The sequence below is a fragment of the Xenopus laevis genome, chromosome 4S (genome assembly GCF_017654675.1).
Source record: "Xenopus laevis strain J_2021 chromosome 4S, Xenopus_laevis_v10.1, whole genome shotgun sequence".
NCBI classification, from domain to species: Eukaryota; Metazoa; Chordata; class Amphibia; order Anura; family Pipidae; genus Xenopus; species Xenopus laevis.
This window is the reverse complement of record NC_054378.1, coordinates 1,365,711-1,384,646: the sequence shown is the minus strand read 5'-3', so window position 1 is coordinate 1,384,646 and position 18,936 is coordinate 1,365,711. Positions and strand designations below refer to the sequence as shown.

The following is an 18,936-nucleotide window of genomic DNA, read 5'->3' as shown; positions in this document are numbered from 1 at the left end:
GTTTGCGCAGTAGATCGTACCGGCGAAATGCTCCTACTGTGCATGCGCCGGTCAAAGCAGGAAGAAGATCTCGTGGAAGAAGATGGCGTCTGTGAACTCCCTGGACTGGACCTGCGCAGAAGGGTAAGTAACAAATTAGGAGCATTTGCCCAGCGGGACAGGTAGGCCAGGGGGAGGAGGGAGGGTGGGCAACACACGGGAGGGGGGGAGGGTTTTTGCGCCAACTAGGTTTCCTTACCCTTTAAGGAACCACCACTCCAGCTGCGGACCCCCCACCTCCATTGCAAACCTGTTCCCAAACCCATCATAGCCCCATCCAGTGCTAAACCAGTCCAACCTGAAATGGTCTAGAAGTGATGCTATCCACATACATGCTATCCACATACAAATTCAATAAAAAAAGCTTGTGATCAATTTACCTAGGTGAATGCTAGTAGGCCTCTGCAAGACGCTTTATGAGTAATATGATATGGTCACTAAGTATAAAAAAATATACAAAGTGGTCATTTAGCCACAAATAAATGTATTTTGTTTCTAATGTCAGCAGCATTACAAAGCAATTATTTTGTTTGCTGATAGCCTAGTGGGGCTTAAAAGGAAAATATTACCAAATGCAGACCTCTATTACCCTGTTACTATGAAATTTGTTATGGATTGGTGCATCGTTCCATTATTTAGGGATTTGTTTTACACTTCTGTTGACTATAACAAAAGAAAACTGCAAATCAACTCACCGTGTTGTAGACAGAATAGGCAGACAGCACATCAAACAGCGCCCTCTGTCTGTGGAGAAGCGCAATTCATTTTTATTATTTTAAGCATTAAACCATTCTAATACAATTAATTTCATTTCAACTATACGAAAAATTTAGACAAGATTCCATTTTGAGATTTATTTGAATCTTGGAATTTTTTTTCATAGAAGAAAATCAAAATAACAAGGCAACAAGTAATTTGTGGTCTTTGTGCTGTTGCCAGTTCTTTTGTATGAAGGCTATATCTATGAACTATAGAAGCAAAACATTTAAGAGGAATTAAAAAACTCTTTTATACATGTCCCTACATTGGATGAGGAATGTGACAAATTATGGGCCATCCAGGCTCAAAAATGTCTTGACATAAAGCACAATGAAAAGAAAATGTGCATTCTACAATGAAGCCCCTAACTCTGAAACTCTTAACTCTCCTCACAAGAGAATGCAGTATATACTGTAGGGGAAACAATTGCTGTTAAGGATTTGGAAAGAGCACAATCCAAAATCTTTTCAGTACACTACCAATGACCACTTGGCTAAATAGTCCATAGGCTATTGATTTGTTTGTTATTTGCAACATTATAAAAAATTGTTGGACCTTAAACCCAATAGATGTTTCCTCATACAATTCATACCTCCCAACTGTTCTGTTTTTCATGGGACAGTCCCAATTTTGACAACTCAATCCCGGATTTGTTACTGAAATGTCCCGACTTTCTCTTTGATCTTCTGCACTGAACAGCCAGAAAAAGATACACAGTTTCTAACTTAATTTGCTTTTGGCAGAGAGCCCAGAATAGATACTTAGATACTTTTGTAAAAACTAAAGATAAGCAGGTCTCTTTGGGAAACTGTGATTTGCAGCTTAAAGGGCAATTCACCTTCATTAGCAAAACTGTAATAACACATAAAAAACACAGAAATGTGTTCAAACTTTCATAACCTGCCTAATTTTGTAAAATGGACATGGTCAATAGGGGGTGCGGCCACAAATGGGCGTGGTCAAAACATTTTCACCACGCTCTGAAATCTTTTTGTTTCTCTTTCTATTTCCAAAATGTTGGGAGGTATGCAATATATTTGTCCTAAGACACTTTTCCCATTTTTATACATATGGGTTCTCATCTAAGCAAGTTGTATCAGGATGATTCCCTTTATTTACTGAGATTGACAGCAGATGATCATATCCTGATTTATTTACCAGATGTTCGAGCCTGCCCAACCAGTATATGGAAAAGCCCTGATCAGATATCAATCCAGGAAGGCACACATGTTGGCCTATACACTGGTCATCAGGCTACCAAATTGCGTAGAGGTATCCACTTTTGTATGGCCAACTTGAGGTTGTCCATCATAGTACAACAATGGCAAGCACTGGAAAGAAATCATCACTTACTTGACTCCATAGCGTTCTCGAAACATAATGTGATTGCGAAATGTCCGGTTTATATCCAAATCAATTTGTTTAATCTCTGTCGAATAAGTCTTTGCCAGATCTTTAATTTTCTGCAAGAATAATCAATTTTTTTTAAGAATTTTAAACATTAATACAGGCGAATGCATTATACACAAGTCTCAGAAAAAGTTCTGTACAGTTTATGAGCTCACAAAAGTTCGAAGGAGGCTGCTCGAAAGAATTCTGAACTGGGATTTTTTTTTGAAAAAGAGCGGTGCCAGATCAGGGAAGCAAGTAAGAACTACTGACACAACTTGCCACCTCCAGTGATTTTATCTTTCCTTCTCCTTAAAATGGCACATGTCACCCCAAAATTGTTTACCCCACCAGATGGTGTGCCAGCATACGGACTGTGAGAAACCAATCAGTGAAAACCAAGGGAGCTGCAAAGCAGTATGTAGTGTTCTTGCTATTATGTTACACATCCAGTCACTCCAGCCTTTATACATTACATTTTTGCCTATTAGATACATTTTTTTATTTTCTACAGCCTATTTATTTACCCAGTTTTTATTTTTATACTGAACAATGTAACGTATCTCCAAAGTACAGAATATTCAGCCATTGGGCCCTTGATGGCCTTATGAGATCTCCATATAATACACTAAAAATCTACCAGCCATCATATTTAGCTGCACATTTGATTCATCTCACAGCAAAATAACTAGGAGCATGGCTTAATATGTAAAGGCATACTCTGATGTCTATGAGGGTATGCAAAGCACCAGAAGACCCAGTCATAAAAAAGGCAGACCTTGGAAAGCCCTCAATCCTTTAATTTCATAGAAAAGCAAAAAAGGTATCAACAGTATAACATAAAGGGAACTCTATTATCTTGTTGGCCCAAAAATGTACACTTTAGCTGATTTAAGTAAAAATACAATGTAAAGAGAGTGAGGCAATAGCCAAAATAAACAATACAATGTATAGATGCCTCAGCAGACAAATGGAAGCCTCAGACAGTGACATGATAATAACCAGATGTTTAGTTCAGTGCACAAAAGAAATGTTTTTCTAATTTGATCTATCCCCTATTAAATTGTGTTTTTTCTCATACTGCAACTGTCTCTGATACTATCCCCAATTAAATTGTGTTTTTTCTCATACTGCAACTGTCTCTGATACACTTTATGTTCTTGCTCTTATATAACATACCTCATATTTGCCCTCGTTCTTCAATTTTGTTTCCTCAACGTCCAAAAGCAGAGACCAGACCTGGCCTCTCACTTGTAGTGGGATACCTTTATACACTCTTCGGTACATCTAAAACAAAACATTTGGGTAATTGTGTAATATACTATAACAAGGGTGACAATAAAAGGGTTAACATACTAAAACTGGTAGCTAGTCTTCATTTTTTTATGATATTTGAAATATTTAAATATTTGTTTCGTTTCGAATTTCAGCAGCTATCTTGTTGCTAGGTCCAATTTACTCTAGCAACCAGACCGTGGTTGGAACGACACAATGGAAGATGGATAGGAGGGGGTCTGAATAGAAAGAAAAGTAATTAAATGTAACAATAACAATAAGATTTTAGCCTTGCAGACAATAGTTTTTATGTTGCCAGGGTTTAACCAGAATACATTTTAAACTGTGACCTAGAAAAAGGAAGAGGAAATAATTGAAAAATAAGAAGGAATAAAAAATAAGACCAATTGAAAAAAATATTAAGCCAGTACATTCTATGCCATGATAAAAGTTAACTTAATTGTAAACTACTCCTTTAAGTGAACAGATACAGGTTTTATTGCATGTTTATCAAGATAAGCAACGGTAGAGGAATAAAGGGGTATGAAGGGATCACTATATTAATTGTATAACACTAGCAGAACACACATACAACGAACAGGCCCACACTATAGCTGCTTTGATTGCTTGCCTTGTGTAAGCTTTAAATGGTATAAGAACGGAGATAAAATGGCCCCTGCATTGTTCATACCACAGATTCAGGCTGTACAATTCCCATATTGTTCACACTTTTAATCCCATGTATTGTTCAAACCTGTAAAACCCTCTATTGTTGACACCTAAAACCCTGCATTGATCACACCTCAGGCTATCCCCACATTGTTCACATCTTGTAATAACATAAGTGTGATTTAAAGTGGGTGTGGTTTGAAAACAGGGAGTGGTCAACGCTGGCTTCCATTATCGGCCCCCCACCATGTAGGTCATAAAAATTCCGTCCCTCAGAAGTACCACAGAAGTTGGACAGAAGTTGGACAGCACTGCTGTAAAGCAAAATGGACCGTAATGAGCAGCAGGAAACACTGGGATCTCAGATTAAATTTTAAGATTTTACCTTTTCGCTGTTCCTGTACTTGTTCCATTTTTTGAGCATCTTAAGCCATTTATCCACTCGTTCAATCTCCTGTAGTTTTTGCTATAGGTCAGAGGAAAGTAAGAGTTGATCATTACACACATCATGGCATAATTGTTTTTTGTTATGAGCTGATGTGGCCATATAGATGTTTTTTTCTTTATTCTTTTTTGAATACAAATGTTTTTAATACCCATGGGCACCATAACTGTGTTGCAAAACAAATCACATTGGCAGCCAGAACACAATGGGCTAACAAATGAATACCACAGAATAAAATAATTTTAAGCAGTAGGTAAGGACAGAATTAAATATTTGTCATGTGAATAGTAAGTAAAGCAAGTATAAAAGGTGGAAGATAGGGCATACAGGTAAAGGACCTGTTATCCAGAATACGTGGGATCTTCATACCTTAAGTCTACTAGAAAATCGTGTAAACATTAAATAAACCCAATAGGCTGGTTTTGCTTTCAATAAAGAACAATTATATCTTAGTTTGAATCTAGTACAAGCTACTGTTTTATTATTACACAGAAAAAGGAAATATTTTGTTTTTAAAAATTTGGATTATTTGGATAAAATTGGAGTCTACAGGAGACAGCCATTCCATAATTCGGAGCTTTCTGGATTTCTGGACCCCATATCTTTATAAATAATGGTGAAAAAGAAGCAGTAAGCAACTACAGATTTGAAGGGTACCATATATAAAAGTTGTTGTTGTAAAAGGGTTGTTAACTCAAAAATTGACTCTTAAAAGGAAGGAGACAAGACATACCTTTTCCTCTTGGGCATTACGTGAAGGCAACTCACGTTCACTGCAAGTGCAAAGAGACTAGCAAGAATCACTACTCAGTTCATGTTCATGTTATCATTAATAAAGTAAAATATCAGTTTTACATATGAAGACATTAAAAATGAAAATGGACATTCAGAGGCATATTTACTAAAAAGGAGATTTAGTGTACTCACCGTTAAATCTCTTTCTCTTCAGTCACTTGGGGGACACAGGGACCATGGATATAGCTAGTACCACTAGGAGGCAGGACACAACCAAGAAAAAAAACTGACTCCTCCCCCACTGGCTATACCCCCAGCAGGCGGAGCTAAGGTCAGTTTGTACCAAAGTCAACAGGAATAAGTAGTAACTATAATTGAATAACAACTGGAAAACCGTAACATATCTGACAGAAGTGAAGGCCTCAACCCAGGGAGGGAAGCCCTGTGTCCCCCAAGTGACTGAAGAGAAAGAGATTTAACGGTGAGTACACAAAATCTCCTTTTCTCCACGTCAACTTGGGGGACACAGGGACCATGGGACGTACCAAAGCTGTCCCCTAAGTACCGGGTGGGAAATGAGGCCTATTAAGAGGTAACCACCGCGGCCTGCAGCACATTTCTGTCAAAGCGAGAATCAGAGGCCACAAAGGTGTCAAAGTGATCAAATTTGGAAAAGGAGTGAACCGAGGTCCAAGTTGCTACTTTGCACAGCTGTTCAGCAGATGACTGGTTACGGAACGCCCAGGACGTACTCACACCTCTAGTGGAATGGGCGGTGATTTTGCTTGGGTGTTTCTTGCCCCTTGCTGTGTAGGCTCTGTGAATGGCTTGTTTGATCCAGCAGAATATAGTCTGCTTGGTGGCCGGGCTACCTTGACATGGCCCCGAAGGAAGCACCAGTAGTGAATCGGACTTGCGGATGTCTTGAACTCTATGTAGGTAGAACTTCAACGCCCTTACTGGGTCCAAGGTGTGCAAAGCCTTCTCTTTCTGATTCGCTGGGGCGGGACAGAAGGAAGGGAGAACTATCTCTTGGTTCAGGTGGAACTCTGACACAACTTTCAGTAGAAAGATGGGATGGTGCGAAGTACCGCTCTGTCATGGTGAAAGACAAGGTATGGTGCTTTACAGGATAGAGCAGAGAGCTCGGAGACCCATCTTGCTGATGCAATAGCTAGGAGAAAGACAGCTTTCCAGGTGAGGCACAGAGGCTAAGGGTTCAAAGGGTGGATGCTGTAGTGCGTTCAACACTAATGTGAGATCCCAGAGGGGAGCTGGAGCCCGTACAGGAGGAGCCACGTGGGCTACCCCCTGCATGAAGGTCTTGACATCGGGTAGTAAGGCTAAACGTTTCTGAAACAGGACCAACAGAGCAGAGATCTGTGATTTGAGGGAGCCAATGGACAGACCTTTGGAGAGACCATCTTGCAGAAACTCCAGAACATTTGGTATGGATAGAGTCCTAAACTTCACTTTGTGTGTGGAACACCACTGTCGGGAGATGGACCAAACTCTGTGATAAGCCCTGGCAGAGACAGGTTTTCTGCCTTGGAGAAACCCTTCTGTGTTAGTATCTGGGTCTCAAGAGGCACGCCGTTAAATTGAGGTTGGTTAGGTTGGGATGTCGAATGGGACCCTGAGTGAGACGGTCTGGAAGCAGAGGCAAGGTCCATGGTGTTGCCCCTGAGCAATTTAGAAGGTCCGTGAACCAAGCTCGTCGAGGCCACCTTGGTGCTATCAATATGAGAGTTGTTTGTTCTTGCTGCATCTTCCTGATAGTTCTGAGGATGAGCGGTAGAGGAGGAAAGGCGTAGGCCAGATGAAAGGGCCAAGGAGCAGTTAGTGCGTCAGCGTCCAGAGCCAGAGGATCCCTTTAGCGAGCTATGAAGGCAGGAACCTTTCTGTTGTGCCTGGTTGCCATGAGATCTACTTCTGGGGTACCCCACCACGGTGTTATCTCTTGAAATATTTCTTCTTTCAGTGACCACTCTCCCGGGTCCAGGGACTGGCGGCTTAGGAAGTCTGCTTCCCAGTTTAGCAAGCCTGGCTGACAGGTGGACTTGCTGAGCTTCGGCCCATTGGAAGATGAGCTTTATCTCGTTTAGTGCTCCTCTGCTTCTTGTTCCTCCCTGGTGGTTGATGTAAGCCACCGCTGTTCAGTTGTCAGACTGGATCTTCACAGCCTGACCCTTGAGCTCTTGTTGCCAGTGGATTAGCCCCAGTCAGATTGCCCGGATCTCAAGTAGGTTTATCTGCAACAGTCTTTCCTTCTGCTGCCATCTTCCTTGTGCTGACTTTCCCTCGAAGACTGCTTCCGAACCAAAGAAACTCGCATCTGTTGTGAGAATGCACCAGCAAGGTTCCCCGAGATGTTTCCCCCTGGAGAGGTGATTGGTTTTCAACCACCGAAGAAGGGAGGTCCGTGTTTGTTGGGACAGATGGATATCCTGCAGTAGGGATTTCCATTTCCAAATGGTAAGTATGTTCCACTGGACTTCTCTGAGATGGAATTGGGCTAATGGTACTGCTTCTATAGTGGATACCATGACTCCCAGCACTTTCATGCAGAATCACGCAGTATGATGTGGCTTCTGAAGCAGAGTCTTTACAAGGCTTGAAGATGGAGGATCTTCTCCTGAGGGAGAGAGATTGTTTAGGTTTGTGTGTCGAACTTCATGCCTAGAAAGTTCATAGATTGGCTGGGGGTTAGGGAGGACTTGGTCCATTGTCTATGGATACCTGGAGTGACAGGTGAGCCTCCTGGACGGATGTAGCCTTGACTAGCAGGTCGTCCAGTTAGGGAGTGATGTCTATCCCCGCATTGCGAATCTCCGCTGTGGCTAATTTTTGTGAACACCCGGGGGGCCCGTGAATTGTGACGATTTTGGAAGGCAAACCTCAAGTATTTCTGATGCGGAGGGAAAATGGGTACGTGCAGGTAGGTGTCCTTTATGTCGAGGGACATAAGGAATTGTCCTGGAGACATGGCTGCAATGACCGATCTTAGAGATTCCATCTTGAACTTCCTCTGCCGAATGAACTTGTTCAGTTCCTTTAGATCTAGGATGGGCCATACGAACCCGCCCTTTTTAGGAACTACGAAGAGGTTTGAGAAGTATACCTTGAAAAGCTCTGTAGATGGTACAGAGATAATTACTTCTGCCATGAGAAAGCTGGAAATCATGCTGAGCACTTGTTTGGTTCTTGAGGAAGTCTTGACATAAAGAACCGGTGAGGGGGAAGTGATGAAAACTCTAAGTGGTAACCTCGAGTAACGACCTCTTGTACCCAGGAATCTTGTATGAGAGAGACCCACACGTCTATCTTCAATGGCATTAATGAGAGTGTCAGCCCAGGATTGAATGGCTCGGCTAACCCATGCCATGGCTATGACACGGCAAAGGGATGAGCCTGATGCTGCAAATACGGAGCGTAGTAAGCTCTCCAATTTCTTGTCCATAGAGTCCTTGAAAGAAGAGGCATCAGGGACTGGTAAGGCTGTATTTTTGGAAAGTCGAGACACAGCAGCATCTAAGGATGGAGGAGATGACCATTTTTCCATGAGATCGGCCGGAAAAGGATATTGTTTCAGAAATCGACGGTTTGTTTGGAACCATATCTCTGGTTTATCCCATTCTTGCTGTATGATCTGATCGAGCTGCGTGTGGGAAGGAAAAAACGATGAGGTCTTACTGTGCCGTTTAAATAGCGATTTGGAAGACTCAGCTGAGGCTTCCGGTTCTTAGAGTGGAGAGTCTCCAGTACTGAGGAAATCAGGGAATCTACTGATTCTGAAGCAAGTCTGGGGGGACTCTTCCTCATCAAGGTCTGATCCCAATGACAGTTCGCCCTCAGAGCGATCATGCTCTTCCCCACAGTCTGGTGGAATGGGTGAATGGTGCCTAGGAGGGGTGTCACTCTCTTCCTATGAAGGCGAGGGAGACCCTGCGTTTAGAGGGTCTCTTTTTTGGGTTGTCTAAACGGGAGAGCAGCTTGTAAAATGACATGGCCAACTTCGGAATTCCAGTGGCTAGTTGGGAAGCCCACTTGGCAGCTGAGTGCCCAGTGGGTGGGGAAGTTTGTCTACTGTGCGCTGAAGGTTCCCCCTGATCGGCCTGGTTCACCTGAGGTGGAGTAGGTACTGGGGGTTCAGTAGTCTGTTGCGGCAGTCTGAATTTGGGACATAAAGGGTCATTGTGCCCAGTGGTCAAACGTTTACGGCATTTGGCAAAGGCCAAATATTTGACTGATGCAGTAGGTGCTGCCCTGGTGAAAAGGCCCTCACTTTGCCCCTCAGACATGTTGCCTGGTAATGGTGGGGGATAGCAAATGGACCCTTGTATGTAGAGAGAAAAATAAAAAACGTCCTAACCTCCTGAGGACACAACTCAAACTGACCTTAGCTCTGCCTGCTGGGGGTATAGCCAGTGGAGGAGGAGTCAGTTTTTTCTTGGTTGTCCTGCCTCCTAGTGGTACTAGCTATACCCATGGTCCCTGTGTCCCCCAAACTCGACTTTTATCTCACTTCAGTAAAAAAATAATTCTCTATAAAATCAGTGGCAGAAAAAGTCGAGCGTCAATTTGAATCGTGCAACTTTTTCAAACTGCTGCTCCGAAACTCAGTTGTCGTCAAAAAAACGTCAAATTTATCGTATTATCAACAAAAACCAACATATATCATGGTAAATCTGCATACTATTAAAGTGCATGAACTTTATTCTATCTGCTGTACATATAGTTCAAATTCCAGACATACATAACAAGAAAAATAATCTGCAGCAATATCTTGTAAATGAAACATCCCTTCTGATTCATTAAGCACACAGGTTAGGAATAGAAAGGGAAGTGAAAAAGACCAAAATATACTTATGAGTAGGTTTAAGTAGGTTTAAGGAAGCAAGGAAACACATTGTCACCTACACACTGAACCGTAGTGTCTCTGCTAATGTTTGTGGTCCCTACTGCACTGTTCTTGTAATTCTGCACAAACACATGCAATTTAAAGGGTGCTGCCTTCACACAATTTCTCCATTTGTGTGTATTTCAATAGTTCTTTGGAGCAGTTATTATTGAGAAAACATATACAATTTCAAATGTGAAGCTACTGTGATTCGATTGTCCGGCTTTTTCTTTATTTTCTTATCTAAAACATTTTGGTCTTTAAAAATTTGTCGGTTCACTGTCAAAGTATTAAATTTACTTGACAGAAACGGTGATGCTTCTAGGAGAAATAACGTTTTTCTTGAAGGCTAGGTTAAACAGTGTTTTCACTGCTGATATAGTGGCAGCAATCAAAACAAAACTACTTACCCAGTTCTCTGGACCTGGCGATTACTGCTCAAAACAAGGACATTCTGGTCGGTATCACAGGTATCAGCTATCAAAACTATGTGTGTTATAGCCATACAATATGGCTTCCTACTTCAATTACCAATTATTATAATGTTAAATTGTTATGGAAAATTCCACAACACAACATCATGTGCCCCATTAACATTAAGCAGTTGTTTCAAACTGTGGGGCTACCCCACACTAAAGTTCCATTATGATAGATTTGGGAAGAATGCCTCGTTCCATCCATAGAAACTTGTGGGAGCCCAGCTTTCTAGCTCAATTAGAACGAGATATGGGGTGAACACTTATTTGCTGTCTTACATATTCTTTGAACTATGAATGAATGACTAATAAGGTGATCTCTACACATGTCTGTTACCTTGCGATGGGGACCCCTGTATTGTTGGTTGGTGTCTCAACAAAGTCTAGATAAAAGAAGTCTGGATAACAGGTCCCATACCTGTACAGGACTACTGCATCTTGAAAGCAGGTGGACAGTTACAAGAATATCAGAACATATTGTTCCCTTTTTTGAGCAGAAGATACAACAATAATATACAAGGAACTAACATAATGTAAGGTGCAACTACTTCAACAAAAACTTACTGTAAGAATCCAAATCTATCTGTGACTTTATAAAGAGAAAAGTTTGCATCCTCCCATGGGTCTATCTGAGCTCCAGGCTGCCGGCCCTGTGGGAGAGCAAGAAAGTAAACATGGGGCATACAGATAGGGCAACATACAGAACAGAGGAAGTGAAGATGCTATTTATCATTAACCAGAGTAGCCAAAGGGGCTAAAAAGTGGTAAAATAAAGGCATTTTATAGTAAAAAATAACACTTATACTTGGTTTCGCTTTTTGAAGCATCTGGTGCAAAGCTGCAACCCCCTCTGCGTAGGGTTGGATATATTGTACAATAAACACTCCAGCAGCACTCCAAAAAAGTGAAATTAAGTTTTACTCGTGCCACCAACCAGACGACGATTCGGGTTATTCGGGCAATTATCAAGACTCTTGATGAGGCTTGAATAGAACATTGCCTGGTTGGTGGCATGTGCATTAGCTGGCATGATCTGTCTCTGCACCGTTTTGGGCCTTCTTAGTGAGCTTTTTAACTTTATCAGATTATCCTTGACAAAAATGTTTACTACAACTGCTGTTGGCATTCAGCAAAACTTAAAAAATACTACATTTTCACTACATAATGCCCTTAGTGAGGCAGAATGCACATGGACTAATCACTATGAACATTATAGTGTCAGATGAATGATCCAATATATCTTATAGGGGGGCTCCTTTCCTAGTAGATGATTTAGAGCTCACTCAAATAACTGATTCCAGTACAAACAAAATGTAACAAAATAACTGCCTTTTGCACAAATCCTGCATGTAGAGAGACGTAATGTCTGGTGGGTTTAATAGAGTGACCTCTAATACATCTTCTAGGCACAAGGAGCCCCCTAAAAGATATATTGGATCATTCATCTGACACCCAACTCCTGAATGAAAAAAAAATGAGGTGAAAAAGATGCTGAGAGAGGGATAGTGAAGATAAACTTGATTATTTCAGAAATAGTACAGAATATTTAATTGATTGTATTTAAAAAGTTTCTTATTTAAGTATGATGAAGCTAATATTACATTTTAATTCTTACTATAGTTCCCCTGTAACAGTAATCCACTCCTGCACTGCAAAGAGCTTCCCGGCATTTCCCACCTAGTTTCAAATCCTACCAAAACGTATTTAAACTAAACTTTATAAAAATGATATCCGAACTGGTAAAATAATTAAATGGGGTTAAAAGAAGGGGACGACACGGGTGATTCTTAGCAGCACTTACCTTGTCATACTTGCTAATAATCTCAGCTCTTTCCTGGGCTATAAGACTCGCAAAGTCTTTCTTCATTGCAAAGACTGAAAAAGAAAATGTAAAATCCTGTTAAAGGAAGTAGATAACTTATTATTGACAAGTAGTGAAACTTTTGTAACATTTGACGCATCTTGTGTGCTACAGATAGACCCTTTCTGGGCTGTCAAAGCTTCAGCTTAATTTCATTAAACAAATAAACACTTTGAGATAATCTGCACTCCCTAGTTGAGAAATGGAAAGGAGGCAAGTGCAGAGCAAACCCACTTTGTCACATTGCTTCTCACTCATTCAGACATCAATGAGGGTTAACAGTTGCATGGAACACGGTGGAGCTCATTTACTAACACTGGACAATTTTGCACCTGGGAAATAACCTGTGTCTGCCAGTCAGAGATAATCTTGGTCCAACCAGCTGCATCTATAACAATGAAAGCAAAAATCTAATTGGTTTCTGGGTTACTGCCCAGAGGCAGTCTAATAAATATATAAGATTTGTTTCAGCTTTAGGGTGACGGCCGATGGCGAGATTTGTCTTGTGCAATAAAAATACACGATTGCGGGCAACAAATCTCAGAAAAATTTGGAAAGCCAGAAAAAGCAATTGTTGAAGGAAAGGCGTCCTACAAATTTTCTCAGTTGTACTTTACAAACATGGCAATAGAGGGCTACTGCTTGTGTACAGCAGGGGTCCCCAACCGACAGGCCACGGCCCAGAACAGTCTTGAATTGTGCTGCCAAGCCTAGCCGAATTGGACACCGGTTTTGCCGAATTGGACACCAGTGTACTAGAATTGGGACACTGTCCCCCCCCCCGGTCCTTTAAAAAATTGGCTCTACAGCGGTCCCCAGGCCAAAAAAGGTTGGGGACCGCTGGTGTACAGAAATGTCTGAATAAATATATTATACACAGAGGTTAGTCATCATGCCAAATAGCTTCCTTCCTTCTGATCTGTGATCCATCACAGTGAGGAATCCAAAAGAGAGGAGGAAAAAAAAGAACTGACGTGGATTATTTAATACCCATTAAACTGATTCAGCCCTAGAGTAAATATTCATATTTGTCAGGGCTACTTCCCTCTCCATGGGGCAAATTTACTAACTGGCGAATTTTTGCCAGCGACCGATTCGCACACTCCGTGCCACTTTACCAAGTGCAAATTCGTTACCACTATGCTAATTCACTAAAATGCGAAGTTGCGTCTCAGCAGCCAAACACTGGCGAAATTTTCGAAAGCGTAACAGTGCGAGCATTTTATAGCGAATTTTCCCTAGCGTTCCTTTCTGCCTAGTGATACTTTGCTAGTACTCTTGCGCTTAGGTGAATTTGAATAGGACGGGTTCCTAAAAGTCATATGGATGTCTTTATTAGTAATGTTGGTACAAATGCTTGAAGTGGCCATTTTTTAAAACGCATGTCCAATGACCCATAATAAAGACACACAAGATCATATAATTCCCTAGACATGAGCCCACCCTTATATAAATGTGTATGGTATGCCCCTCAAATAAGTTAAAAAAAAACTTTCACACATAAATTCTTTATGAGTCTTTATAAGTCTTTAATAGTTTTGACTTTTGAAGGCAATCCCACTTTAAAAAAAGAAAAGTCGCCAGCGTTTTTGACAACTTTAATGAATTTCCGGCATACAGGATATGATGTCACTGACAGAAGATTGAGGAGGATGTGCGTCATTTTATCAGTTCACCTGGTCTGAGGTGGCAAAGTAAACTCTGGTGAATAAGGGAAACTTTCAATAAACTTTGAACTTTACTGAATTTGCGGAGTAAAGATCTTTCTCCAGAAGTCACATGGCGATAGAGTGTGAACGAACGCTAGCCACGGTCTCGTTTGCTAGTGAATTGTCCACTACGCTTGTTGTGAATTGGCGATGTCCCTGCGGATGGGATTTCTGGCGAATTGTCGCTAACATCGGCTAGGCAAACCTCTATATGTCACTTGCACCCTGCCTTGCAATTTTCTGATTTGCTTCAGGTCTTTGCAGTTTAAAATAGAATGCAGAGACCTGCGCACACACCGTGAATACCTAACTGCCTATGTTTGATCGAGTTTTATTCATGAGATGTAGAGTGTAGCCACGCCCCTGACATGGAAGTAGTGCTGCACTGTAAAAGGTAGAAGTAGAGTAGGAGCAGAAGTTAGGAAAAATAGTAATAAACGTATTCTGATTTGCATCCCATCCGCTACACTAAAGGTGGCCATAGACGCAAAGATCCGCTCGTTTGGCAACATCGCCAAACGAGCGGATCTTTCCCCAATATGCCATTAATGAGCATGGTTATATCGGGGGTAATCTGAACGTTCGACCATCCGATTACGATGCGCAAAGGGCTATGGCGGGATCGGTCGGGTCAAAATCAAACCTGTCCGATCGACCAAACGACCGATCTCCGCCGGACGAATGATGTCGGCACTCACCACACACCATCCGAAAATCGTATGAATCCACGATTCGTACGATAGGATCTGTGCGTCTATGGCCAGCTTAACCCATGTGTCCAGTCAGTTTGATTTGTTCTCTGTTTTTTCATTCTGCCTTTCTTGACACCATTATGCCTTCCTTTGGAAGAAAAAGCACATACACAACCATTCCAAAAACTGAATTCAAGTCAATATGTTTCAGGGTACTGAGGTGCATGTGTGTAGGTAGAATAGATATTGTAGCAATTATATTTGCTTGTATAAATGTGTGTATGCATTCTGCATTCTACCCAAAAATAAAGGACAACAGCAGACATACGGCTTTGAAACATTGAAAGAATGAAATATCCAGCAGCACACAATGTGCAAGCAGCATACAGGCTCCAATGTGCTGCCAAATATATTATAATGTATAAAAGAAAAGATGATACACAAATAGTAGCCCTTCATGCTAGAGATAAGTAAACAAATGTAAAAAAAAATCCTTTATATGGCTGTACTGATATAAACTTTATTTTTATTCACATTATTAATAATCTGGCTGTGTTTTGCCCTATTGAAATGGTGCTTAAAATTTGTCCCTGTCTTTAATACAATTTTTTGGAGCCTAAGTAGAAACAGCTCAGCAGATGCGGTTTCAAAACACTGCCATGAAATTTAGTGATTTATTCTTGGGAGGGGCAGACATACAGCTTCGTTTTCCTAAGCCCAGGCCTTGTATAATAATAATAGCTCTGCTGGATGAACACCACACAAACTAAATAAAGAATAATAATTAAAATCAAGAATAACAGAATCCACGTTTTTTTTTTAAGGTCTCCAACCAAATGTAAAATATCTTTAGGCTTGAAAGATATGAAACTTTTAGTTATACAGGCAACACCCAGGTTATTCTATAGCCAGCGCTTTTATTTTTGGCTTAGTGCATCTTTTTATTACTTCTTTGTGTTTAATTCTAAAGGTAACTTTTATTGTTTTAAAAGTTTGAACTATCAAAAAAAAACAAAAATGAATGACAGAATGTAAGGCATATAACGATATATATGCAACAGAATAATACCAAAGCTGGAAAGGGAGGTTACATTGAAAAAGAAGCAAACAGATTTTTTTATATTTAATTTTGAAATCTGACATGGGGCTAGACATATCGTCAGTTTCCCAGCTGCCCCCAGTCATGTGACTTGTGCTCTGATAAACTTCAGTCACTCTTTACTGCTGTACCTTCCCCAGAACAATGGGAAGGTAACCAGATAGCAGCTCCCTAACACAAGATAACAGCTGCCTGGTAGATCTAAGAACAACACTCACTAGTAAAATCCAGGTCCCACTGAGACACATTCAGTTACATTGAGTAGGAGAAACAGGCTGCCAGAAAGCAGTTCCATCCTAAAGTGCTGGCTCTTTCTGAAAGCACATGACCAGGCAAAATGACCTGAGATGGCACCTACACACTTGATTATTGCATCTAGAAAACTCGAAGCCGTTTTACTTAATATATTCACTTTTAATTGAATTTAATGTTTCCCACTTGCAGACTTTAGTATCTTCCTGATATGCATGTTAGTGCTGCACCAGACAAGGGAGGGAGGGTGCGGGACATGGAGGGAGTGAATCACTGACCAGTAATGTGTGTGGGATTCACTCCAATATTTAGCAGCCTTTTATGGAAATAAGGAGAGGGGGCTTCTCATCATCTGCCTTTTCCTCTTCTTTGTGTTCATTGTACAAAAGGGAATTCTCATGATTCTTAATTTTGATTTCACTGTGACAGTGAGTGTGGGGCACCTTTCTGCAATTTGTAGATGGTACATCAGTCAATAGTAATATTTACTATTAAATGGAGTCTATGTGAGACATCCTTTCCGTAATTAGGAGCTTTCGGAATAAAGGATCCTATACCTGTATTGGATTGTAAAGGGCTGGAATGTTTTTTCTGTACAAACAGTACCTCAGTGTTAAATGCTTGAAATAGATTGAGCACACATATTCTTGCATGCCAAAAACAAACAGAAAGTTGCAATAGTAATGTTCATTGCTAACCCTCAACAAAAAATGTCAGATAAAGCTGGCACCACGAAACTTCACTGACACAGCCTGGAATGATTTCTCTCTCAATGTATATGTATAATAATGGTTTGTAGATACACAGCGAATTAAACCAGTTTATGTGAGTTCTTACTTCCTCCCTCACAGGAAGGAGCTGAAACCCCAAGCTCTGTGTTGCTGCTGCTGTCAGACCTCGGCAAGTCTGAGATGTCGGATTTTCAGATTCAGACTTTTTCCATCCTCTGGGTATAATAAATCCCTAAAAATTGGTGTTTTTGTTTCCACAAAAAATTAGGGTTTTATAGTAAAAAAAAAAAGCCCCAATTTTTCGGGTTTTTGGCATTCGGAGTTTAATAAATAACCCCCATGATGTCATAAATAAAACACTAATAACAAAGGTCTGCATATTATACAAGACCCCAAATGTATATGAGGGTAACAAAGCTGACTAAGCAGACCCAGGTATAGTGTATAGCGTATAGAGGGTCTGATTGTTGACCAATTTCAATATAAGTGAGTAAACAAACATAATAATATAGTAGATGAGCTGAAGAAAAAAGTAGTAAATAAGCATATTTTCATCAAGTTCATTATTTTAGTATGTTAGAGAATGGCCAATTCTTAGCCACTTTTCAATTGGTATTCATTATTTATTATCTTTTTGTTTAATCATTATTTGCCTTCTACTTCTGACTCTTTTCAGCTTTCAAATAGGGGTCACCGACCCCATCTGAAAAACAAATTTTCCACAAGGATATAAATGTATTATTCTTGCTACTTTTTATTCCTCATCATTCTGTTCAGGGCCTCTCCTATTCATATTTCAGTCTCTTCAGTCTCTTTCTCTCTCAAATCAATGCATGGTTGCTAGGTTTGTTTGGACCCTAGCAACCAGATTGCTGAAACTGCAAACTGGAGAGATGCTGTATAAAACGCTAAATAACTCAAAAACCACAAATAATAAAAAATGAAAACCAATTGCAAATTTTCTCAGAATATCCCTCTCTAAATCATACTAAACGTTAGCTCAAAGTTGAACAACCTCTTTAAACCTGCCTAACTTCTAGCTTTAAAAGGAATCTGTCATGGGAAAAAATATTTTTTCCAAAACACATCAGTTAATAGTGCTGCTCCAACAAAATTCTGCACTGAAATCCATTTCTCAAAAGAGCAAACAGATTCTTTTTTATATTTAATTTTGAAATCTGACATGTGGATAGACATATTGTCAGTTTCCCAGCTGCCCCCAGTCATGTGACTTGTGCTCTGATAAACTTCAGTCACTCTTTACTGCTGTACTGCAAGTTGGAGTGATATCACCCCTAGCAGCCTAACAACAGAACACTGGGAAGGTAACCAGATAACAGCTCCCTAACACAAGATAACAGCTGCCTGGTAGATCTAAGAACAGCACTCAATAGTAAAATCCAGGTCCCACTGAGACACATTCAGTTACATTAAGTAGGAGAAACAACAGGCTGCCAGAAAGCAGTTCCATCCTAAAGTGCTGGCTCTTTCTGAAATCACATGACCAGGCAAAATGAGCTGAGATGCACCTACACACCAATATTACAACTAAATACACTTGCTGCTTCAGGAATGACATTTTATATTGTACAGTGAATTATTTGCAGTGTAAACAGTGTCATTTAGAAATAAAAACTACATCATAAAAATCATGACAGAATCCCTTTAAGGAATTTATAACATTGCCCTAAATTGTTAGAGAAGCTCCTTACTTCTATGGTAAAACTGTTATAGAACTTCATAGAACAAAAAAAAGGCAACTATGTTGACAATTTTTCCAAACCCTGGGCCTGGACAGCTCCTTTGATAGACAAGAGGGTGTCAATCTGATTGGCGGAGATCGAAGGCACGAGTTGTATAAATAATGAGTTTTGTGGGTTTTTGGTGCAACATTTTTTGTAGTAT

At 40.5% G+C, this 18,936-nt stretch overlaps 1 protein-coding gene across 3 annotated transcripts in view; it reads right to left on the bottom strand.

The window, feature by feature from the left end:
- Positions 1-18,936, bottom strand: part of usp6nl2.S (USP6 N-terminal-like protein 2 S homeolog) — a 29,871-nt gene that overhangs the window by 8,919 nt on the left and 2,016 nt on the right. For 2 of the 3 annotated variants that reach the window (XM_018259978.2, XM_041560697.1), the window contains exons 2-8: positions 12,489-12,562; positions 11,252-11,337; positions 5,310-5,349; positions 4,517-4,597; positions 3,367-3,474; positions 2,152-2,261; positions 735-783 (exon numbers count right to left, since the gene is read on the bottom strand). In XM_018259978.2, the coding sequence (XP_018115467.1) occupies positions 735-783; positions 2,152-2,261; positions 3,367-3,474; positions 4,517-4,597; positions 5,310-5,349; positions 11,252-11,337; positions 12,489-12,554 (540 nt within the window). In that variant the 5' untranslated portion in view covers positions 12,555-12,562. Of the gene's footprint in view, positions 1-734; positions 784-2,151; positions 2,262-3,366; positions 3,475-4,516; positions 4,598-5,309; positions 5,350-11,251; positions 11,338-12,488; positions 12,563-18,936 lie in introns of those variants that run through there. The other variant, XM_041560698.1, reaches the window with a different exon arrangement.